Source organism: Equus przewalskii, chromosome 1, assembly GCF_037783145.1.
Source record: "Equus przewalskii isolate Varuska chromosome 1, EquPr2, whole genome shotgun sequence".
NCBI classification, from domain to species: Eukaryota; Metazoa; Chordata; class Mammalia; order Perissodactyla; family Equidae; genus Equus; species Equus przewalskii.
In genome coordinates this window covers 156,934,867-156,959,756 of record NC_091831.1, presented here as the reverse complement: position 1 = coordinate 156,959,756, position 24,890 = coordinate 156,934,867, and the positions used below count along the sequence as shown (strand labels likewise).

At 38.2% G+C, this 24,890-nt stretch overlaps 3 protein-coding genes, 1 long non-coding RNA gene and 1 pseudogene across 5 annotated transcripts in view; 1 reads left to right on the top strand and 4 right to left on the bottom strand.

Moving 5' to 3' along the window:
- LOC139077373 (uncharacterized) overlaps nucleotides 1–24,890 on the top strand; it is a 73,636-nt gene that overhangs the window by 30,156 nt on the left and 18,590 nt on the right. The window lies entirely within an intron of this gene.
- On the bottom strand, nucleotides 1,930–2,853 carry LOC103559548 (olfactory receptor 11H6). The gene has a single exon (XM_070615858.1). It carries the CDS (start codon nucleotides 2,851–2,853, stop codon nucleotides 1,930–1,932), a length of 924 nt encoding a protein of 307 aa, XP_070471959.1.
- On the bottom strand, nucleotides 10,373–11,317 carry LOC103559524 (olfactory receptor 11H6-like). Its single transcript, XM_008533165.2, has one exon. The coding sequence runs from the start codon at nucleotides 11,315–11,317 to the stop codon at nucleotides 10,373–10,375; it is 945 nt and encodes a 314-aa protein (XP_008531387.2).
- Nucleotides 20,077–20,977, bottom strand: LOC103562235 (olfactory receptor 11H12-like; annotated as a pseudogene).
- On the bottom strand, nucleotides 22,127–23,095 carry LOC103559546 (olfactory receptor 11H6-like). Its single transcript, XM_008533189.2, has one exon. It carries the CDS (start codon nucleotides 23,093–23,095, stop codon nucleotides 22,127–22,129), a length of 969 nt encoding a protein of 322 aa, XP_008531411.2.

Here is a 24,890-nt window from a genome sequence, read left to right as displayed (position 1 = left end):
AAATCCCTATTTCCTTTCGGTTTCAGTCCTAGTGGATAGAGCTAGTTCCATACTGTTCTGTTCAAAATATCTATAAAAGTCATATAATTTCTGGTGCCCCAGCCACTTCCTGAGAAGGGAAAGACCTGTGGATGACTTTGGCACCATTTATTGTACTTATTTTGGAGAGACATGAGTGATCTAAATACTCTGAAAGATTTTCTTTTTGGTTCTTGAACTGAAAGAGAAACGAATATTCTTGGATGATCTCTTAAATATATTGAATGAACAAATGTATAGTTGAATAGGCCCACCTGTAGTGTATAATAGCAGCAATGTCCATCAGAGAAGATGTCTCCTGTATATCATGAAGCTTTCCTAGGACATCCTGGCGAGACCTATGATGGTCACAAAGGGGAGCTGGCAAAAATTCTCTCCTCCACTTGCTTTAATGTAGAAGCCCTGAGTGAGAGCCTCCTGCATGGCTTGTTTCACTTCCCCTGCACCGTAAGATTCTAGTGGCCTATTTCCTACAGTGTGTGTTGAAATTATGTGCTGGTCTTAATTTATGTGTCATTTTAACCACTGCTGAGAATTCTTATGTATCTCTTCATATGATCCTATAAGTTTCCATGCTTTCTGTAGGGATCTTCTTACTTCTTGCCTGGGGATTTCATTAATATTTCTGATAAGTTGGCCCAAAGGGATTATTAGAAATAATGTGTGCCATCAACGGGACTCTATGGTCACTGTAAGCTTGTGTTTCTCAAACAGGGTATGTGATTTTGTGGCATGGGATACACAAATACCCTAATTAAATGTCTTCCTGAAGGGACAGTCGTACTCAGAGAAGATAATTTTTTATTACAGTGAGTATGTATGTACTATGGACCAGAAAGTATAATTTGTGATATTTTTAAAAATAATACTTTGAATTTCAAAGAGACACTGTCCCCAGATGCTTCAGATTTTCTGACCACTGTTGACAACATGTTTTGGTGGTAGAAACGTTTGAGAAACACTGTGCTAGATTACTTCATCACCTAGCACCAGCAGGCCTATCTTCCTGGTATACCTAATTTCATTCTCAGTATGGCTATAACTGAAAGATTGTACTCTCATTTTAAGTAGATTGGCCTCTCAGCTTATGGCTTTCCTGTTTCAGCATGGAGTTTGGGCACAAAAATGGGATTTGTTCTTAGTATAATTTTCTCTGAATATTTTTCTGACTAAGACTTTGCCTATAGCCTTCTGAGAGGCATAAAATATGTTTAGGGCATTGTTATTCTACATTACAAGTGGTACTGGGGATGTCACAATTGATTTGGGGAGGAAGCGCTATGAGTAAAGATGCTCACTTAGGAGAAGGTAAAAGAAGAAGCTTGGTCATTGTGAAGTGCAGGGCTTAGACAGTGGGTCAGTTGGAGAGAAGGCTGAATGGAGCAGTCCACTGAGTGGGGGCTTTGAATGGTAAGAAGTGTTTGTACTTTATCTCTAAGTGCTAGAAGTCTGAATCATACTCTGTTTTTGATGTGAAAGCCTCAAACAATGGAAGATGTCCACTTCTAGGTGCTTTTTTTGGTGGCCTCTTGATTCATTGCCTTTCAGAATATTTATTTTCTGAATTTAGAAGATTGCACCCTCCCTTGAAAGGCTTCAGGTACATATGTACTGGATTCCTTCCACCAGCTAAGATTAAGCCAGCAAAGATAAATCACAGAAACAGAACATATATATAATAACACCATATAATTATTCAGTGAGATCACACATGTTTAAAATATTTTATTGAGGATTTATCATCAATGAGCTGAACTTGAACTGCTAAGGAACTGTGAGAAATAAGTCTGTCTTTACCTAAGTATGAGGCAGAACATGACTAATTCTCTATTGTTGTTATAAATAACTAAAGTCAGAAGTGACAAATTCTGCTTCTATTTCAAAGATGTCTCAATTTTGGTTAATTTTTAATCCCAGGACTTTCTTTAGGGCATCTTTCATATCTTTGTTTCGCAGACTATAGATTAGGGGATTTAAGAGCAGAGTCACTGCTGAGTATACCAAAGTGATTATCTTTTGCATTCCTGCTGGGTTCCCTGATGTTGGGCTCACGTACATCACCATAAGGGTTCCATAGAATAGAGACACCACCATGAGGTGGGACCCGCATGTGGAGAAAGCTTTAGTTCGACCAGCACCAGAGGGAACACGAAGCACAGCTCTCAGTACTAGAGTGTAAGATCCCAAAATGGAAAGGAAGGGTCCAAAGATAATGATTGAGTTGAAAGTGTAACGCATAAGCTCAGTGAAAGGAGCATGAATGCAGGCTAGTGCAAACAATGGGCCTGGGTCACACACGAAATGGTCAATGATGTTGGGTCCACAGAAGGGAAGTTGGGAGATAAGAACAATGGGGACTGGATAGCAGAGAAATCCACTCACCCAGCAAACACAGACCAGCATCACACAGAACTTCCCAGTCATGATGGAGGGGTAATTTAATGGGCGACAGATGGCCAGGTACCGATCATAAGCCATAACTGACAAGAAGAAACACTCTGTTGTACCCAGTGAAAAAAAGAAATAGAATTGGATGAAGCAACCAGTGAAGGAGATGGTCTTGGTCTCAGAGAGGATGTTGACCAGCATATTTGGGACAGTGGAGGAAATATACCAGATCTCTAGGAAGGCAAAATTTCCCAAGAAGATGTACATGGGCGTGTGAAGCCGCCTGTCCCATTTCACTGCACAGACAATAGCTCCATTCCCCAGCAGCGTCAGGAGATAGACCACCAGGATTAATGAGAAGAAGAAGTTCTGCATCTTCCTTTGACCAGGGAAACCCAGGAGGACAAACTCAGACACAAAATGCATTGTTGTGTTCTGGGATCCCAAAGCTGTTAGAGAAACAGAAGGAACCAAGGAGTGAATAATAACATTTGTAGGTTTAGTAATAAATTGCTTAAAAACGTACAAAGTATTTTTACGTACATTATCGCATTTAGTATTCCTAATAACCCTTTGATCTGTAGGGCGGTGTGCTTTATCCTTCTCCTTTACAGATAAGGAAATTGAAGTTAAGAGAGATTTAAGGGTTTACTTAAATGTGCAGTGCCATTAACTCCTAGATACCCTGGCCCATTTGGAGATCAGTTTGAACTAACTCCACTTCTTTTCAAATATTCTAAATTTGAATATGTTTTCTTTTGGAGACTGCTATTTTCTCTGGCTTGTTTCCCCCTAAGCTGCACTTGGGGGTGCTTTACATCATGACCGGGCTCTTGAGGTACTTTCCAGCTAGGTATTTCAATTTCTCTAGTATGTAAAACCATGTGCTATCGTTTTTGCTAGGAATTAAGCCCTGAACACCATAACTTCGCCATTCATCATCTTGCTGTTACCTAAATTAAATAATGAGTAGAAGGGTCACCTTAGGATAGCCTGAGACCAGAAAGATCTTTCTCATAGTGGCTGAATTAGGAGTTGAGAGTTGAGATGGGACTATAAACTTGGACATTTTGCCAACAACTTTCCTAAGGCTATTGGCCCATGCTTATTTCTATGTCCTAAAGTTTCCTGGGTAAATTTCAAGATACTTGGTTTGGTAAGCCACCATCAATATTTTAAATTTAGTAATATATTGACTACAAATGAAGGATAATTGACCATATTATTTATTGATGTCACTGTTAAGATACTCACAAAATTGCATCCTTATGCCATTTATACAGTCTTCAGAATGACAGAGGCCTGCTTCTCAGTATTTGATCAGACCTGGAGCAAACTCAGGATAAATCTTTTATTGTCAAGGTAACTTTGGGTATTTGTATTAACTAACAGTATTTTTAGAATGATGAAAAAGTTCTGTCTAATAAACACGATTTTTATGAAAATCTAAATTTTGTCCGTTATTTAGTTCAAAGAACTGTAATTATGATGACCATATGTATAAAAATTTCTCTGACAGTTGTAATTTCAAATACAATTCCCATAACTATACTTGTATTTGCCAGACCATGTGCTGTAATTCTTGGTTGGAAAATGTAGTTACTGGGCTTGCATTAAAAAAAAATTCAATTCTGAATTTAAATTGCAGCACATTATCCATTTACTTATTCATTTAGACATTTAGCAAATGTTTATTCACTGTTTGTTAAATTCCTTGTAGAGTACAAAGTTCTGGAGTACAATGGTAAACATGAAAAATAAAATTTCTTCCCTTTGGAACTTCTTGTTTATAAAAGCAACCAGGACTGCTACCTACATCTGTACAGTCATGTTTCTATGTGATGGGGGCTTCCGTGAACTATATGCTGTGGGCCTGAAAAAAGATATTTATTCCAGTTAGGAATAACTTAGATAAATCTATGTAGTGAGATTAGTAGCATGTAGCAAACTTTATTTGACATAAATGAGATATTTTGGGCTTTTCAAAACAGTAGACAGAGACATGAGACATGACTTATTCTACCCCCAGGTCAGGAAGTTCTTGGCACCAAGAAGAGAAATACAATTCCAATTCTTCGTTTTTGACCTGGACCCAGACCTCATAAGTCTTAACTCCCGCTTGGTCACTTGACTTCATAATGTCCATGACCTTTTTACATTTATGTTTCAGTGAAATTTTAGTTAGCCTTATAATACATAATCAGAAAAAAATGGATAAATGAACTTCACAGGTAATTTGAAATCTCACTGCATACCTTTCTATTGCTTCTCCCTCCAAAGTACATCTATTAGTAGCTCAAATGGTGAATTTAAATCCACCCTTTTCATCTTTCTCTTCACTTTAAGTGTTATAATAAATTAGTTGGAGAGAAGAAGAGGAACGAGGAGCCTGGATAATCCATTCTGTAGGAACTGAAAAGGAAGCCAGATCTTCCTCCATAACCACAACCACTTGCTTGGGATTTAAAGCCACTTTCCCAGGAAAGAGCACTTTTAAAATTATAAGTGCAGAGATTCTTCTTCTTATAAATGCTTATATTTTTAAGGTTAACCTGCAGATGAATCCAAGGGACAACAGAATCTGCTGGCCTACTTCTTTCTTAGTTTCCACTTGCCACTTGTCACTTTCCAACAACTGTGAAAAAATAAGAACAGCCTGCTTTAATTGCTCTTGCTGAAGGATATTTGCCAATCAAAACTTAGATATCAGAAGCAAAGTGGCACAAGACTCAGGTTGCATTCTAACTGAAGGAAATTTAATGCTCCCCCTTCCCCCAATATCCAAGACATTTGAGCACTATTTTCCCTAAGTGAGTTGTATACTGAGAGCTCTGTGATACCAAAGTGAGTCCTTATTGGGACTATATTACCCCTAGCACTCTTCTGAGTGTGTTGAGAGAAAAGAACTGCAGGGCTAACATATTGTTCGTACAAAGAACAAAGGAACATAGAATTAATGAATTTACAGAAGAACCAGCATGCTCTTAGTAGCTGACAGCAGTGGATGTACAGAGGCAGTGATGCACTGATGCAGGCAGAGTTTCTGTACATACCTGATGGTGTTTCTGGCTCCAGAAGGAAGATGTGAGTGAAACTCCAGTTACAAGACTGTTCTCATAATACAATCTAAAAGATCATTTGTGGATGGAGAGCAGTATTTGTGGCTCCAGAGTCTTGCTTCCTTTAGTATTCTGAACAAAATGAAATGTATCTTTCATGTCAGTGATTATTAAGAGTTTACAAGTCTCTCCTGACTAGGATCCACAGCTCCCCAGTGTGTTCACTGGGAGGCACCAATTCCTTGTGCACGTGTTTGTGTGTGTGCATCTAATCCTACTTATATTTGTTTATATTTCCTCCATCGGTTTGACTGTTGAGACACAGTGGTCAGGATAAATATCCAAGAGGGGCTAGGAAATGTTTCCTCTTTGTGGAGGGATCCTTCCTTTAAGGAAGTGATCTGCCTGGGGAGCAGGGTAGTTTAGAAGAGTGAGAGGGACATGTTAATGGGAGAGAAGAGAAGGAGAAAGAACGTGTGTGTTTGATCTTCTCTCCAAAATAGACCTGGTTTATTCTTGGTCCCATATATGTAAGCACTTAAATTAAACAAAATTGTCGTCTATACATATTTTACTTAATTTTATTATATTCAGCATAAGGCAAAGAATCTACTTTTTCAATTTTAAGTATAGCTTGAACACATTTAGTTGAAAAAATATAGTCTTCTATAAAAGTAGATTTGTAATGTTGTTGACTTACATGATGCAATATTAGTGAAAGTGAAAGTTTTGCACTGAAGTCGCTCAGAGGTGGGAAGTATGAAGTTTTTTCATTGATTTCAGGGGCAGGAGAACAAAGAAGATGAGGAAGAGAATTTGAGGGGGAGATGAATTCAATCATGGCAAGAGTTAAAGTAGAGAATATTACTGAGTTTAGGAGTGAGACTGTATAAGGACAGAGCAGGTTCTCAAAAATGTAGTCCCTGTCCTAGCAGTATTAACATCACTTAAGCACTTGTTAAATTGCAAGTTCCCAGGCTCCACCCTGACCTAGTGAGTCAGAAACTCTGAGTGTGGGGCCCAGCGATCTGCTTTAACAAACTTTCTGTGTGTTTCTGATGCGTGCAGAAATCCGAGAACCACTATGTAGATGATAGAGCATTAGAGTCTGGGTTAAGGATGGGTATGTTTGAAACAGCTTCTAAGTTTGAGGGGATTTCATTAAGGTCAGAAACTAATTGAGGATGGTTGGAGACAGGGTTAAAAATGGTATTTGTATGGAAAATTGGAACTTGAGGCTGAGTTATAGGTGATGTTGTATCTGTAAAAGCAGGATTGGATTCAAGAATCTGGGAGGCTTTGGGGGGCCGGCTCCGTGGCCGAGTGGTTAAGTTCGTGCGCTGCGCTGCGGCCGCTCAGGGTTCGGATCCTGGGCGTGGACATGGCACCGCTTGTCAGGCCACGTTGAGGTGGAGTCCTACATCCCACAACTAGAAGGACGTACAACTAAGATATACAGCTGTGTACGGGGGGGGTTTGGGGAGATAAAGCAGAAAAAAAAATAGATTGGCAACAGTTGTTAGCCCAGGTGCCAATCTTTGGAAAAAAAAAGGAAGATTGGCAACAGTTGTTAGCCCAGGTGCCAATCTTTAAAAAAAAAAAAAGAATCTGGAAGGCTTTGGAAAGAGGCCTGGAATAGGTAGGGAAATGGTTGAGGAGATTATTCAGACATATATGAAAGTGAGTGACCTGCTATAAAAAGAGAGCACTGGGTGTTGGCAGAGTTGAACCTAAAGAGGAAGAGTTGGGATAATAGATAGACAAGTAGGACACAGAAAATCTAGGTCCTAGCTTGAGTGTTTTCACTTATTAGCCATAAGAGATTGGTGGAGCTAATTTCTTTAAATATTAGCTACATACTCACCTTGCTTGTGTACTCCATAGGGCTGATAGAATGAGATGAGATAATAGTTATGAACATATTTTGTACATGTCTATATAGTCATAATATGATTAAATGTGGTTTAAGAGCCCCAGAAGTGGATCCTGACTTTCCTTTATCTCTTAAGTTTGTCATTGAAAACATCATTCTAGAATTAGAGTTTCTTTTATTAGGGTCTAAGAGGACTTTCCATTTGTTTTGGACAAGTGAGCTCCCTGGTTTGTCCCCTCCCCAAACATATATCCTCAAGGACAGATTACAAAGATACAAATTCCTTTAAAAAGAAACTTTTTTTTTTGGTACGCTAACATTGGTTTATAACATTATATAAATTTCAGGTGTACATGATTATATATTTCGACTTCTGGGTAGATTACATCATGTTCACCACCCAAAGACTAATTATAATCAATCACCACACACCTGTGCCTAACCACATGCAACCACCAATCTAGTCTCTGTTGCTATGTGTTTGTTTGTCGTTGTTTTTAGCTTCTACTTATGAGTGAGATCATATTGTATTTGACTTTCTCCCTCTGACTTATTTCTCTTAGGATAATACCCTCAAGATCCATCCATGTTGCCACAAATAGCTGGATTTCATAATTTCTTATGGCTGAGTGTTATTCCGTTGTGTATATACCACATCTTCTTTATCCATTTGTCCCTTGATGGGCATCTCGGTTGCTTCTGAGTCTTGGCTATTGTGAATAATGCTGCGACGGTTATAGGGATGCATGTATCTTTATGCATACTTGTTTTCAGGTTCTTTGGATAAATACCCAGCAGAGGAATAGCTGGATCATGTGGTAGATCTATTCTTAATTTTTTGGAGACTCTCCATACTGTTTGCCATAGTGGCTGCACCAGTTTGCACTTCCACCAGCAGTGTATGAGGATTCTAAGGTGAGATTTTTTATTAAGACTTCTTCTTAGTATATGGTATTGGGCAGGCTTCCCCAGAAATTCAGATAAAATATTATTTTTCTTTTTCCTATATATATTTATTTTTGATTGCAGTAACATTGGTTCATAACATTATATAAATTTCAGGTGTACATCATTATATTTCAATTTCTGTGCAGATCACATCAGGTTCACCACTCAAAGACTAATTACAATCCATCACCACACTCATGTGCCTAGTCACCTCTTTCACCCTCCTCCCACCCCTTTTCCCCTCTGGTAACCACCAATCCAATCTCTGTTTCTATGTGTATGTTTGTCATTGTGAAGCATTCTTTATTGTGGCCTAGAAGGTTCTAGGTGATCTGATCCTGCCTACCTCTTGAGCTTCATATATAATTTTCCTTCTGGATAGCGCAGTCAACCTTTTCCTGTTCTTTGAAAACCCCAAACTTTTACCTGTATTTACATGGGATTTATTCCCCTAGATCTTGGCATGGCACATTCTCTTGCTTTGAAATATCACCTCCTTACAAAGGCATTCTATGACCATCTGTCTAAATTATTCCTTATCTTACCACAACATTTTCTATATTCATACTCTTAATTTTTTGTTTTATTGAGATAAATTGACAGCTAACTTTATATTAGTTTCAGATGTGCAACATAATGATTTGATATATGTATATATTGCAAAATGATCACATCCTTCGCATCTAGTTAACATGCATCACCACACATGGTTAGAATTTCTTTCTTTCTCCTTTATTCTCTTTAGACTACTCATGACTACTGGAATTATAGATTTATGTGTTTACCTGCTTATTATCTGCCTCCCTCACTAGAATGTAAGTTTCACAGAGGCAGGGACTTTATCTTTTACATTAATGTAATTCAGGGCACATCATAGAGGTGAAAAGTGTTTATTGAATGAATGAATGAAATGTATTCACTTCAGATGCCAACCAACCAATTTACTTTTGAGCAAATTGTTGGGCCCATCACCTGGGCTGCCATCAAATTCCTCTGCGTCTGTCTTCATCTCAGTATATTAGAATCACCAGCGATTGCCCTCTGTCTGTTTTTACCTCTGTGGGGCTGTGTGCTCAACTCAATCTTCCCTCATGTAAAACTAAATCCAAATTTTAGTGCCACTACATGCCAATATTCTTTCAAAATGTAAACCTATTTCCAAGTATCTTAATTATCTTTCACAAGTAGGAAAAGTTAAGATGAATGTAATCTATTTCTTATTTTATAAGTGTAGAATTTGAAAACAGGAAAAAAAGAAACTTCTGCTGTTCTCGTGAGTTTTTCAGTCACTTATAGTACTCACTGTAACTTCTTTCACTTTTCTTAACTAATATAAGATTTTTATTTCTTTGTTTATGTCATATATCTATTTAAAATAGTGACTCTATAAGATCAGTCTGTGGACTGGTGCTGGTCTTGATGCATCAGAATTACCTGAGTAACATTAAAATAGAAATTTCTGGAGTCTACTTCAAAGATTGTGATTTAGGAGATTTGGAGAAAGGCCTAGGAATCTGCTTTTTTTAAGAGCTCCTCAAATAATTATGAAACAGAAAGTTTTGAGAGACAGTGTTTTAGATCATTATTAGTCATTTGGATACCAATTAAATAAAAATTTTGGCTCAGTTATGATTTATTAATTGGCACTAATTTCTTTTAATATGAGCTAGAAAGGGATGAATATTCTTCTTTTCTACCAGGAGCAGAGCAGAGATCATTTGGTCAGAAAAACCAAGGGTGAGAATGGAGATACTTAGTAGAGGTCAAAAAAGCGTGAATTCAGGGAACACGTAAGTGATCACAGAAAAAAGGATAAGCAGTTATTGGAGGTCAAGGTAGGCTAAAATTCAGAAATCGGGGGCATTCAATTCAAGTTACTATCTATTAAGTCCCGACTGAAGGCAAGGTCTAGTTTAATTGATGTACTGTTGTTCATTATTGACCTGGCATAAATGGATGAATTTGGGTCTGCATGTCAGGGTGCAAATGAATAAAGACCTATTGTTTAAGTGGGAATAGAAATGGGGAAAAATAATAATTCTAATCTTGGCCGATTCATAAGCTCTCATTTACTTTGACTAATTTTTGTGCACACCTGAATTTTTCTCAAGGCAGCCTTCATGTCCTTGTTTCGGAGACTGTAGATCAGTGGGTTTACAAGTGGGGTCACTGATGAGTACAACAAGGTTACAATCTTCTGTATGCCAGCTGGATTTCCAGAGGTTGGGCTGATGTACATGATCATGATGGTTCCATAGAATAGAGACACTACAGCCAGGTGGGAACCACAAGTGGAGAAGGCCTTACGTCTGCCAGCTGCTGAAGGAGCATGCAACACTGCCCTGAGGACCAGGATGTAGGACCAAAGGATGAAAAAGAAGGTGATGAAGATAATAAGAGAGCTCAGTATAGAACAGGAAAGCTCAATTCCAGGGGCAGGGATGCAGGACAGGGCCAGAAGAGGACCAGGGTCACAAACAAAGTGGTCAATGGTATTGGGGCCACAAAAGGGGAGTTGTGTGATAAAATAGATAGGGACCGGATAGCAGAGAAAGCCCATTACCCAGCAGAGGACCACCAAGTTTGTGCAGAGATGACTGCTCATGATAGTAGGATAGTAAAGAGGCTGACAGATGGCCAAGTACCGATCAAAAGCCATGAGGGGCAGTAAAAAGGTCTCAGTAATGCCCATGGAAAAGAAGAAGTAGAACTGGAGGAAGCAGGCAGTGAAAGAGATGGTTTTGGTCTCAGATAGGAAGTTCCTTAACATATTGGGAACAGTGGTGTTGATGTAACAGATCTCCAGGAATGAGAAGTTGGCCAGCAGAATATACATGGGGGTGTGGAGTCTGCGATCCAGCTTCACTGCACAGACAATGGCCCCATTCCCCATCAGTGTCAGGATGTAGGACACAGAGAAAAGCACGAAGAGGAGGACCTGAACCTCTCTGGAGCAGGGAAAACTCAGGAGTATGAATTCAGTCACCGTATTGACTCCTGACACATTCATAGCTTCCTAAGGGGTGAAGAGGAAAAAATGACAAAGACAAAAATGACGTTATTCCCTAATGCTCAGGAATATTTTTATTTAGAGATGCCTAAGTCCCTCAGATTCTATTATTCTATTAAATAAATAATGTAACTATATTGCTGAAGATTGCCAAACTTTGAGAGTGCTGGATGTTATCAGACTTTGAATCTTCGTACTCTCTCTTTCCTCTTTCAGTATTTTCTCCAATCCAGTAAAAGACAGGCTCTTATGTAATAAGCAATTGGAGAAAGTTAATGGCAGTACTTACAAATGTAAGTAGATATGAAAATCGTGTATTTGCATCTGTGGAATAAGATACAGAGAACCTTAATATTGAACACAGAGTTTCAAATACTTGTATCTTTGGAATTAGAGACACAAATATTAGGCATCTGAAGAGGAGAGGGAGGAAGGTAACAAATAACACACTGAAACGTTTATGCATTTCACTTTTATTCTACATCAGTGTTGGAATTATAAGTATTGGTGTCTTAAGGTCGTCTGATAATCTAGACAAAAAGTGTCAAATGTGCCATAATTTCTTCAGTGTTCATTATGGTTTGTTAACTCAAGGAAACTTTAAAAGTCCGGATATCTACATAATGGCTTTCAATTTGGTTCTGTCTTTTACCAGTTGGATTAAAATACTTCTGTAAAATCTTGGTCTAGGTTAATACTAGAAAAATACAGAAAAAGTGAGCAGTGGGTCTGGCATATTAATTAAGGACTTTTGCCTGAGATGTCAGGATTCCTAGAAAGGCCTCTATTCTTCTGGTTTATGGGTGTTGCCCCCATCCTGTTATAGATGTGGAAGATTGGAGTAGGTTTGGGAAGTGGACAGAGAATATTTGTGAAAACTTCCTTCTCTGAGTTAGACTTAGTCTTGGACATTGTGTGACTTCCATGGTGAGAAAAGCAAAACAAAGACAATAAAGTAACCTACAATTCTGTTGTCAGTAATTTGGTCTTAATTTAGTAATTTATTTTAGGACCTCCTCCATTAGTGAGGAACAGTCATCATTTGGACCTAAATGACCCAAAGTGACATGATCGAGTGACAGAATTTATTCAGGAAAATATAAGTGCAGAATGCAGACTCAGACACTTTTAATAAAAGTATTCTAGCTAAGAATATTCATTAATTTATTGAAAATGTGTTACTGTCCAGATCACATGATGTCATAGATTTAAGGATGCTCTTGATAATTGCAATTAGTGACACGAAAGATGAAAGAAATTCACAATTTTCCATGTCACACTTAACTGTAAGCCTCCTCTTCAGTCTATGAATAGATCATGTTTGGCACAGCAAAGCTGTGAGTAATCTTTCTGTAGCAGGAGTTCAGTGTAACCCAGAAGCCCAAGAAACCGTGAGGAAAGAGTGAAAACAGCAAGAAATATTTGGGGACTAATGTATATGAAGATGCAAATGGTTTTGTAAACCACGTGGGAGTGAACTCACCAATCTGGAGTGCTCTGTCATCTTGTTGTTCTCCCTCTTTGGAATGGCCGATCGTCTGCTCTGTGGCAGAGCCAAACATGGCTAAAAATAGGGAGAGCTGAAGTTTTTTTCTGCCCTGCTCCTCATAGCCGCTTTTTCAGCCATTTCTAGATGTCACTTCGCTAACATACTGTTCCCCCAAAGACCTGGTTCTGACTGGGTGCACCTCCTGATTAACAAGGACAGAATTTACGTACTACTGGGGCTCCTTCCTCATCTTCCTCTCTCTCATTTCCCTGATTCCTAGCCCTCCTAGTTGTAAAATGAATCTTCTTACATTAATTCATGTAAGATGAAGTGCTATTGTATTTATAGCCGCACAAAATAAGGCAAAGCAAACAGGCACACCTCAGAGCTGTCCTATACTTGTATCTCTTCTGAATCCATCTCCTCATAAAACTGGTAGGTCTGACATGTAATCTTCGGTTTTCACTGCAACAAAAGGCAGGCAAGATGGAGGGCATGGCATCCTTGGCAGCCAGCAACCCAGAGGGGGGCTTACATTTGGACACTGATATTGGCTTGGAGAGAAATTGGTGTATTTGCTGCATAACAGAGACATATGTTTGTTGCTTTGTAACCTATGTCTTGTTTTTCCAAAGGTATATAGTCTCCTAAGAATTCCAAAAGTGGGAATTCATGAGGGAAGATTGTCCATCATATCCCAAGTGGTTCGTTCCCTCAGGAGCCCATTAATTGGCCTTTGGGACCCAGTTTCTACAGTGGTGATCAGATTAGCTCATGCTAATTCTTAGAGCAGATGTTAATTTTGTTCTATAGACAGGTTACTGTTATGATGGTGCAAACACTACAGCAACACCAGCTTAGCTGAAGCATGAGGTTTTTGCTTTTCTTCATATTCCTTTCATTCAATTTTATTCATTTTTTTTTGTCTGTCTGCAAGTTTTGGACTCTCTTATCTATCAGTATCAGAGTTATGACATCTGAATTCTCATTCTCTTTCCTATTGACTCATTCAATGGCTTGAAAAGGGTTCTTCCCTTTTTTTTTTGTAAAAAGATTTCTCTCCTGGGTCAGCTCTGTGCTTTTAGTATGACAGTGATAAATAAATTACCATTTCATGGTGAAGAGGTCCTGGAGCAGAGATGGTGGGGCATTTGGCGAAATGCCAAAGTTCTAGAAGCTACCTTCCCATCTTCAGGTTATTTCAAACTGTTTTTAGCAGATGTCCCTGGAAGTTGACATGATGGTTGAAATTTTCTTGCTTCTAAGTAAGGCGTTGCTGAGAGAGATGACAAACTCTTGGACTCCTTTGTTTTTATTACTTATATGTGCATGTGGGTGCACATGCATATGAGTATCTATGTACTTAGATCAGATATTTAACAACATTTTTCTTCTATTATTGGTTTAGAGCCATCTCTAATGAGACTTAACTCTTGTTCATAACTTACTATTCCCTATGTCCATAGCACTCAGTGCGCAAAAAGAATTTTTTGGGTTATGACCTGAACTTGCTTATTTTATAATCATTGTTTCTGTAAAGTAGAAATGTTTTTGTTTTTTAAATGGTAGCAGCACTTTTTCAGTCATGAATATTGATATCTTAAGATGCACAATCATCCAGAATTATTTATTCATTGCAAGCTTTTGGTGTTTGAAGGCGTGAAGAGAATTTTCTTCACACTAAGTTCTCCCAAAATTATGATTAGACAGAAAGAATTTATATAACTTTCGTAAGGTGGATGGTGCTGTGCCAGATACTTGAACTGAAGTATTAAGCTACAGAATTTAACAGGAGGGAGTTGAGGAGCGCTTTTGATCTTTTAAAAAAATCTATGTATATGTTCAAATACATAGTAAAGTTCTCCCTCTTGGTGAGGAAAGAGATTTGTGAAATATTCCCTTATTTTATTTTTTCCAGTTTTATTTAAGTATAATTATCATATTACATTGTGTAAGTTTAAGGTGTAAAACATAATGATTTGGTATACGTATATATTGTGAAATTATTACCATGCTAAGTTTAATTCACATCCATAACCTCACATAGTTACAAAATTTTCTTTTTCTTGTGATGAGAACTTTTAAGATATACTCTCTTAGCAATTTTCAAATATGCAATTAAAATATATTGTTAACTATAGTCATCATGCTGTACTTTACATCCACAGAACTTATATGTCTTATAACTGGAAGCTTGCATATTTTGACTACCTTCACTCATTTCCCCCACCCTCCACCCCTGGTAACCACCAATCTGTTCTCTGTTTCTATAACTTCTTTTTTTTTAAGATTCCACATATAAGTGAACTTCGTTTTTTTTAAGATTCCACATATAAGTGAGAGTGTACAGTATTTGTCTTTCTCTGTCTGACATATTTCACTTAGCATAATGCCCTTAATGTTCAACCATTTTGTCGCAAACAGCAGGATTTCCTTCTTTTTCATGGCTGAATAATATTTTATTATATATATACACATCACATTTTCTTTATCTATTCATCCATCAATAAACACTTAGGTTGTTTCCATGTCATTATGTTACATTACACTATTTCCATTGTAAATAATGCTGCAATGAACTGGTGGTGCAAATATGTTTTTTTCCCATATACCCCCAGAAGTGGAATTGCTGGATCATATGGTAGTTTTACTTTTAATTCTTTGAAGAACTTCCATACTGTTTTTCATAGTGTTTGTACCAATTTACATTCCCATCAACAGGGAAATGTACATTGCATTCCCTTTTCTCCACATTTTCATCAGCACTTATCTCTTGTCTATTTTATTATTATTATTATTTCAAGGAAGATTAGCCCTGAGCTAACATCTGCCACCAATCCTCCTCTTTTTGCTGAGCAAGACTGGCCTTGAGCTAACATCCATGCCCATCTTCCTCTACTTTATATGTGTGGTGCCTGCCACAGCATAGCTTGCCAAACAATGCCATGTCCTCACTTGGGATCCAAACCGGCGAACTCCAGGCCGCTGAAGTGGAATGTGTGAACTTAACTGCTGCACCACAGGGCCAGCCCCTGTCTCTTGTCTTTTTGATAAAAGCCATTCTATCTGGTGTGAGGTAATATCTCATTGTGGTTTTGATTTGCATTTCCCTGGTGATTAGTGATGTTGAGTATCTTTTCTTGTACCTGTTGGCTATTCATATGTCTTTCTTGGAAAAATGTCTCTTCAGGTCATTTGCTCCTTATTAATAAGGTTATTTGTTTATTTTTCTATTGAGTTATAGGGGTTCTTTATATATTTTAGATATTAATCCTTTATCAGATATATGGTTTGCAAATACTTTCTCCCATTCCATAGGTTGCCTTTTCATTTTGCTTATGATTTCCTTTGTTCTACAGAAGCTCTTTAGCTTGATGTAGTTCCACTTGTTCTTTTAGTTTTTGTCTTGGTTTTGTTGCTTGTAGTTTTGGTATCATATCCAAAAAAATCATTCCCAGTATTACTCTGAAACCAAAACCAGACAGAGATATCACAAGGAAAGAAAACTACAGAGCAATATTCCTTATGAACATAGACAAAAAAATTTTTCAAAAAAATGCTAGCAAACTGAATCCAGTAATACATAAAAAGGTTTATATATCGTGATCATGTGGGTTCTATCACAGAAATGCAAGGGTGGTTTTGACTTGAAAATCATTGTGTGTGTTATTTAATATATGAATAGAATAAAGGACAAAAATATTTTATTATCTCAATAGATAAAGAAAAAAGATTTTACAAAATCCAACATTCTTTCATGATAAAAATCCTAAAAAGAGAAAGAAAACTAGGAATAGGAGGGAACTTCCTCAACCTGATAAAGAGCATCCATAAAATACCCACAGTTAACCTTACACTTAGTGGTGAGGTAGTCAAGGCTTACCCTCTAAGATCCGGAACAAGACAAGGATGCCTGCTTTTGACACTTATGTAGAGCATTGTACTGAATGTTCTAATACACAGCAAGAAAAATAAATACAAGGCATCCTGATGCCATTTACAAATAGCATTAAAAGAATAAAAATATGATAAATTAATTTAACAAAAGAAATGCAAGACTTGAGTACTGACAACTGCAAAACATTGTTGCAAGAAGTTACAATAAGGCTAAATGAATAGAATGAGATCCCATGTTATTGGATTGGAAGATTTAATATTATTCAAGTCTCAGTTCTCCTCAAACTGATCAACGGTGCAATTCCCAGTGCAATCCCTAGCAAGTACCAGCTGCTTTTTTTTTTTTTTTTTGCAGAAATGAACGAATTGATTCTAAAGTTTACAAGGAAATGCAAGAGAACCAGAATAGCCAAAACAGTCTCAAAAAAAAAAAAAAAGAACAAAGTTGGAGGATTCCCATTCTTCGATTTCAAAACTTATCAGAAAGATACAGTAATCAAGACCGTGTGATACTAGCATAAGGATAGATATGCAGGTTTCGAATTGAGAGTCCAGAAGTGAATCCTTATATTTAAGGTTTTATTTTCAACAAAGGTGTCAAGATAATTCAATAGGGAAAGAGCAGTCTCAACAGTGAGACAACCGTGTATCCACATGCAACTGTGTATCCACATGCAAAAGAATGAAGTTGGATCCTTATCTCCCACCATATACAAAAATTATCTCAAAATGGGCCATATACTTAAATGTAAGAGATAAAACTATACAACTCTCTGAAGAAAGCACAGGCATATACATTTGTGATATTGGCTTAGGCAATGGTTTCTTAGATATGGCACCAAAAGAACAAGAGACACAAACATAAAAATAAATTGGACTTCATCAAAATAAACAATGTCCATGCTGCAAATGTCACCAAGAAAAGGGAAAAGCAACCCAGAGAATGGCAGAATGGGAGAAATTATTTGCAAATCATATATCTGATAAAAGACTTGTATCCAGAATATTTTAAAAACTCTTAAAACTCAACAACAATGAAAAATAAGGAACTAAGCCAATGAAAAATAGGGCAAAGAATTTGAATAGACATTTATTCAAAGATGATTCATGAATGGTCAATAATTACATGAAAAAATGCTTAATATTATTAATCATTAGAAAAATGCAAACCAAAACCACAGTGAGATACTACTTTGTACTGTCTAGAATGGCTAATAAATAAATATATAGAGAGAATAACAAGTGTGGCCAGAATGTGGGGAATTTGAAACCCACGTAATTGTAGGTAGCATTATAAAACAGCGCAGCAACTTTGGAAAACAGTCTAGCAGTTCTTTGAAAGAGTTACCATATGACCTAGCAAGTTCACTCAGGTATTGTTATGGACTGAATTGCATCCCTCCAAAATTCATATGTTGAAAGCCTGACCTCCAATGTAACTGTATTTGGAGACGGCCTTTAAAGAGGTAATTGAGGTTAAATGAAGTTACAAAGGTGGGACCGTAATCCAATAGGACTGTTGTCCTTAAAAGAAAAGGAAGAAACACCCCTGTTCTCTCTGTCTCTCTTTCTCTCTCTCTGTCTCTCTGTCTCTCTCTCTCTCCCTCTCCCTGCAACATAGAGGAAACACTATGTAAAGACACAGTGAGAAGGCAGATATCTGTAAGACAAGAAGTGAGGCTTCACCAGACACCCACTCTGCTGGCACCTAGATCTTGGACTTCCAGCCCCCCAGAACTGTGATAAAATAAATTTCTATTGTTTAAGCCACCAAGCCTGTGGTATGTTGTTATGGTAGCCTCTATGGACTAATATGGGTATATATCCAAGAGAAATGAATACATGTGTTCACATTAAAATGTGTACATGAATATTCATAGTATCAATGTTCATAGTAGCCAAAAAGTGGAAACAACCCAAGTGTCCACCAATTGATTGGTGCATAAACAAAATGTGGTATTTCCATACAAAAGAATATTATTTGACAATAAAAGGAATGAAGTACTCACACATGCTACAACATAGATGAGTTGTTCATGGATGAACAGTATGCAAAGTGAAAGAAGCTAGCACAAAAGGCCACACATTGTATGATTTTATTTATATGAAATTCCCAGAATAGACAAAATCCATAGGGACCGAAAGTAGATTAGTGGTTGTCAGGGGCTGAAGGGAGACGGGAGTAGGGAGTGACTGATAATGGGAATGGGATTTCTTTTTGAGGTGATAGAAAATATTCTAAAATTTGTTAGCAGTGATGATTGCACAACTATGTAATAAACTAAAAAATGCTGCATTGTCCACTTTTGAAAGGGTGAATTTTATGGTATTTTTATGGTATATTTCAGTCAAGCTGTTACAGAGCGAAAAAAAAAAAAAGGATTAGAAAAGTTTAGTTCCATCACTGGGTTGTGGTCTTTTTGAGGATAGGAAAGAAATATTGCTAATCTGGGTCACTCCAAAGGCTAGTACAGTGCCAGGTAATATCTTAGACTTTACCTTTCATCTGAGGAGATTTTTCCATTGATTTGATTTATCATTTAATGATTGGTCCAACCAGTTCAAGAAAACCTCATATTTGTCTAGGAAAATTCTTTTCATTTCATTCATAGCACATATAAAATACAGATTGTTACAGAGTTTGTATAATTTCTTTAGACACTGTTCTGGCTGTCAAGAATGATAGAATCTGGGGACTGGCCTGGTTGCATAGTGGTTAAGTTCATGCACTCCGCTTTGGTGGCCCAGGGTTCGTGGGTTGAGATCCTGGGTACGGACCTACACACAGCTCATCAAGCCATGCTGTGACGGCATCCCACATATGAGAAATAGAGGAAGATTGGCACAGCTGTTAGCTCAGGGACAATTTTCCTCAAGCAAAAGAAGAGGAAGACTGGCAACAGATATTAGTTAAGGGCCAATCTTCCTCACTACCCCCCAAAAAAGATAGAATATAGTGAGGAAATATGAACAAATATATTTGTTTTATTTAAATTGACATTATGGATGTTTTTGTGTTAGGCATTGTGTTGGGTTATGGAGTTACAGAAATTAATAAAGCACAGAATGCTACTCTTAAAAAATTCACAATCTAATAAGTATGGGGAGGCATGTGGAGAAAGATTTGTGAACAGCTAACTGTAATACAAGAAAAAAATGAATGACATATTAAATAGAAGTACAAGTAATGTGCTATGGAAGAGGCAATTAATTGTGCCTGGGGAAAGTCTTCACTGATGATCTGGCATTTAGGATTTTGAACTGCCTTCTTCAAAAAATTCACATCTACTTGCTAGTTTCCCAGCTGTTCATTAACAGGAAGGTCACAGTCTAAACGCATCTGGGAATAACTCACCAACATCACAGAGCAGTTTTAGGAACCTCCTAGAACTTTCTTCAAGGCATTCTTCATTTCTTTATTCTGTAGTCTATAGATCATGGAGTTGAAAAGAGGGGTCAAAACTGAGTAGAACAGAGTTGTGAGCTTCTGCATGTCCTCCTCTTGTCCTGACCTTGGGATCACATGTGTCATCATGACAGAGCCATAGAATGGAAACACGATGGCCAGATGTGAGGAGCAGGTGAAGAAGGCCTTCTTCTGGCCAGTAACTGAGGGCACCTGCATCATGACCCTCAGCACCAGGGTGTAGGAACCAATACTGTAGAAAAAAGTGGCAAAGATGAGGAGGGAGCTCGTGGTGCCACATATAAGAACAGTCCCTGGGATTGGGATGCAGGCTGAAGCCAGGGCCAGCAGAGGACCTAGGTATGCAGAACGTCATCAATCACATTTGGATCACAAAATGGTAGCTGGGTAATGAGTATCACTGGGATCAGAAACCAGAGAAAACCCAGCAAAAGATGACCAGGCTGCTACAGAACTTAGTAGTCATGATAGCTGGGTAGTGTAGGGGTTGGCAGGTTGCCAGGAACCCGTCATAGGCCATGATGGAGAGAAATAAGCATTCGGTTGTGTCCAGTGAGAAAAAGAAGTACAGCTGGAGCAGGCACCAAGCAAAGGAGATGGTTTTGGTCTGGGAGAGGAAGTTGGTCAGCATGTTGGGCATGTCAGAGTTGACATAGCAGATCTCCAGGAAGGAGAAGTTGGCATGCACAAGTGAATCTTGTTTTTTGTGCTCCTATGGAACTGTGCACAATTTCATTAGTAGATGAGATTGTGCCCTCTTAGAGTAAGACTTATTTACTAAGATGCAATATGATAATTTCAGGCCACTTTGAAAATTTACTGGAGTAACATACTTCATTTCAGACATTGGCCATACTATCTTATTTCTATCCTCAGACTCACACACACTGTCCTCTCTACATCGCTAGTATTCGTTCTAATACGTACAGGGAGAAAAGCATTTTAAAAATAATAAAGCACTTAAAATATGAGTTATTGTTGTTTCATTAAGTTTTTTCCAGGTAATCTAGTTTCCAGGTTTCACCTCTGTTCTGTTTCAGTAATTTATTCTTTTGCATTAAGTGCTCCTGTGGTACAAAGATAAAGAAGGAATATATTAAGTTATAAGAACCTAACGCAACCCAAAAAGTAACCAGTTGGAGAAAGCTATTTTCTCCAGATAAGATCCTGTTTGAGAATTAGGTTGGCTGAGAAGAAATTTTTTGACAAGCCCACTTGAGGAAGAATCTCAAACCCCAAAGGGCCTTCATATGGTCAAAATTATTCTGAATAAGAAAGGAAAGATGTTCTGGTCACTCTTGTGGGTAGTGGAAAGAAGATGAGGAAGGAAGAAAAAGAGGCAGAACCAGGTATAATATGAGAGATTGAAAGGGTGTTCAGCACGGTGGCCTTTCCTCTGATTTTCCCTAACTCTGACCTGTAGTCAAGTTAATAAACCTACACTAAGCTGGATTGAGTTTGGTTTTGGGTAAAATATTGAAAGGAATGGCTCTCACATCCAGATTGTTGTGATCAAAATAAGACAGCTGGTGGATTCACGATTGGGAGAGGAGAAGCATTCATGAACATGTTTGTATGGTGTGTGCGTGTGTGTGTGTTTATGTATGTGTGTGTGTAGGGAGACAGTGGTGGGGACTCCCGACATCTAATTACTATGAAACAGGGACTCAGAGGCAAATTTACCTAAATTTGCAAAGGATAGGAGCTGACCAGTTGACTTCTGGGTTATTTATGTTTTTTCCTTCAAAATGCCCGAGAATGTCTGACATTTTCCTGTTTCCATGCTATACACACAGGAATATTAATATAATAAAGCCTAGTATGAATGATTTATGCAAGTTATGGTAAGATCTTATTTACTATTTGCTTCACTGAAATGCATCCTTAAAAATATTCCGGGGAATATAGGGAACAAATTTACTTACTTTCAAATTTACTTAAGAACATTAACCTCCTATAATTTTATATCTCTGTATGTCATACGTATCTGTGGATTCTAGTTCTTCAGAGGCTGTCTTTGACCCAATCTTATAACCCTAAAAAGTTTTCTCAGGGCCTCCTTCATCTCCTTATTCCGAAGGCTGTAGATCAAGGGATTGAAAAGTGGAGTCATCACAGAATAAAATAAAGTTACAATTTTCTGAATCCCTGCTGAATTGCCTGCTGTTGGGCTCACATACATCACCATGATGGAGCCATAGAACAGGGACACCACGGCTAGATGGGAGCCACATGTGGAGAATGTCTTACGCCGGCCTTCTGCTGAGGGGACCCTCAACACAGCTCTGATCACCAGGGTGTAGGAGCTGGTAATGAAGAGGAAAGTGGAGAAAATTAGGACTGAGTTAAAGATGGCACAGGTGATCTCAGTGGCAGGAGCTGGCACACAGGAAAGCTTCATAAGGGGTCCTGGGTCACATAAAAAGTGATCAATAGTATTAGGGCCACAAAAAGGAAGCTGAGAGATGAGATAAACTGGGAGGAGAAAACAGGAGAAGCCACATATCCAGCAGTAGGCTCCCATTCTGATGCAGCGTTGAACTGTCATGACAGTGGGGTAGTGCAGGGGCCTGCAGATAGCGAGGTACCTGTCAAAGGCCATGGCAGACAAGAAGAAGGTCTCAGTGGTGCCCATGGAGAAGAAGAAGTAAAACTGGAGGAAGCAGCCAGAGAAGGAAATGGAGTTTCTCTCAGAGAGAAAATTGGCTAGCATATTGGGGACAGTAGAAGTAACATAGCAAATCTCTAGGAAGGAAAAATTGGCCAGCAGGATGTACATGGGGGTGTGGAGATGGTGGACACACCACACTGTACAGATAATGCACAGGTTTCCCGTTACCGTCAGGAAATAGATCACAGAGAAGAGTGAGAAGAGGAGGATCTGAGTCTCCCAGGTACAAGGGAATCCGAGAAGAATGAATTCAGTCACAGGGTCAGAGTGATTATTCCCTCCTGGGCTTTTCATTTCTTCTTTCCTGAAACTGCAATAACAAGACATTACCATGTTACAAATGACTCTACAGAAGTTTTCTCATTAAGATATTCTCTCAATTTCTTTACAATTCAGTTAGCAGCATAGTTTTAGATTACTTAAAGATTTTCAGCATTATCATTAAATGACACCTCCGTTTACTCAGTTGCACAGGCCACAAACTTCGGCCACACCTTACCACCCTTCTCAGTACTCTACATCCAAACCATCAACAAAGCCTCCAGGCATCATGTTCCAAACATTCGGAATCTGAACAATTTTTGGCATTCCCATCAGCTTTCACCTTGGTCAATGCTACCATGAAATTCTCACTTAAACTACTACAGAAACCTCTTAAATTGCCTGTTTCCGTTTTTTATAGGTTAGAGACTATTACCCACCCGTTAGCTAGACTGATAGTTTTTCAAAAATCTGATCATCTCATCTACCTGTTCTCAATCCTTTAAACATGCAAAGTAAACCCCAAATTCCTTACCACAACTTATATGGCCAATGAGGCCTTCCCCCATGCCCACATTTCCCACCATTCTTCCCTCTACTAACGCCACTCCAGCTGTGCTGATAAAGTAGTCCCCCCTTATCTGCAATTTCACTTTTGTGGTTTCAATTACCCACAGTAAACCACAATCTGAAAATATTAAATGGAAAATTCCAGAAATAAACAATTTATAAGTTTAAATTGCATGCCATTCTGAGTAGCATGATGAAATCTTGCCCCATCCTGATCTGTCCTGCCTGGGGCATGAATCTTCCTTTTGTCCAGCAAATCCATGCTGTGTCTGCTACCTGCCTTTTAGTCACTTAGTAGCCCTCTCTGTTGCTGGATCGCCTCTTGGGGTATGGCAGTGCATGTGTTCAAGAAACCTTTATTTTACTTAATAATGGTGCCAAAGCACAAGACGAGTAATGCTGGCAATTGGATATGCTAAAGAGAAGTCATAAAGTGCTTTCTTTAAGAGAAGAGGTGAAAATTCTTGATTTAAGAAGGAAAGAAAAAAAATTGTATGCTGAGCTTGCTAAGATCTACAGAAACTTTTTGTATGGTATGTTGTTAATAATTGTCCTATTTTTTTTATTAGTTGTTGTTAAACTCTTACACTGCCTAATTTATAAATTAAACTATCATAGGTATATATGTATAGAAAAAAAATAGTGTATATATGATTCAGTGCCATCTTTGGTTTCAGGCATCCACTGGGAGTCTTGGAATGTAGCCCCCCAGGATAAGAGGGGAACACTGTACTAGATGCCAAGTGTGGCTCTCATCAAGGCCTGGAATGTCCCTCTCCTTCCCTTGACAGTATTCACATCCCTTAATTTGTCACTTCTTTCAGATTTCTGGTAAAAATCAGAGACTCAGAGAGGCCTTCCCTAATTTAGTCCATCTTTGCGACTCTGTTTCCCAATCCTGCTTCAGTTTTCTTTGAAGCACATGCCACTACCTGGCATTGTATTATAAACTTAGTACGTATTTTCTATCTCAACCACCTGAATATAAGAGGAGGACATTATTTTGCTCACTGATGTGTTCCAAGAATCTAGGATGATGTCTAGTATATTATTTGTGCTCATTAAATATTTATTGTTTCAATTAATGGACATGCCCTAATAGTAACCAATTAGGAAACAATTGCTTGTAGTCAGGGAAAACAGTGAAAAAAAATGCAAAGACTAGAATCTCCAGTTTGCTGAAAACAAAAGCAGGGCAACAAGGAATTTATTTGTTATGGGGATACACCCTCTGTCCAAGCAAACAGGAGGATCTCCA

Excerpts from the sequence above, each read along its gene's own strand:
- LOC103559548 (XM_070615858.1), bottom strand. The coding sequence starts at position 2,853 with ATGCATTTTGTGTCTGAGTTTGTCCTCCTGGGTTTCCCTGGTCAAAGG.
- LOC103559524 (XM_008533165.2), bottom strand. The coding sequence starts at position 11,317 with ATGAATGTGTCAGGAGTCAATACGGTGACTGAATTCATACTCCTGAGT.
- LOC103559546 (XM_008533189.2), bottom strand. The coding sequence starts at position 23,095 with ATGAAAAGCCCAGGAGGGAATAATCACTCTGACCCTGTGACTGAATTC.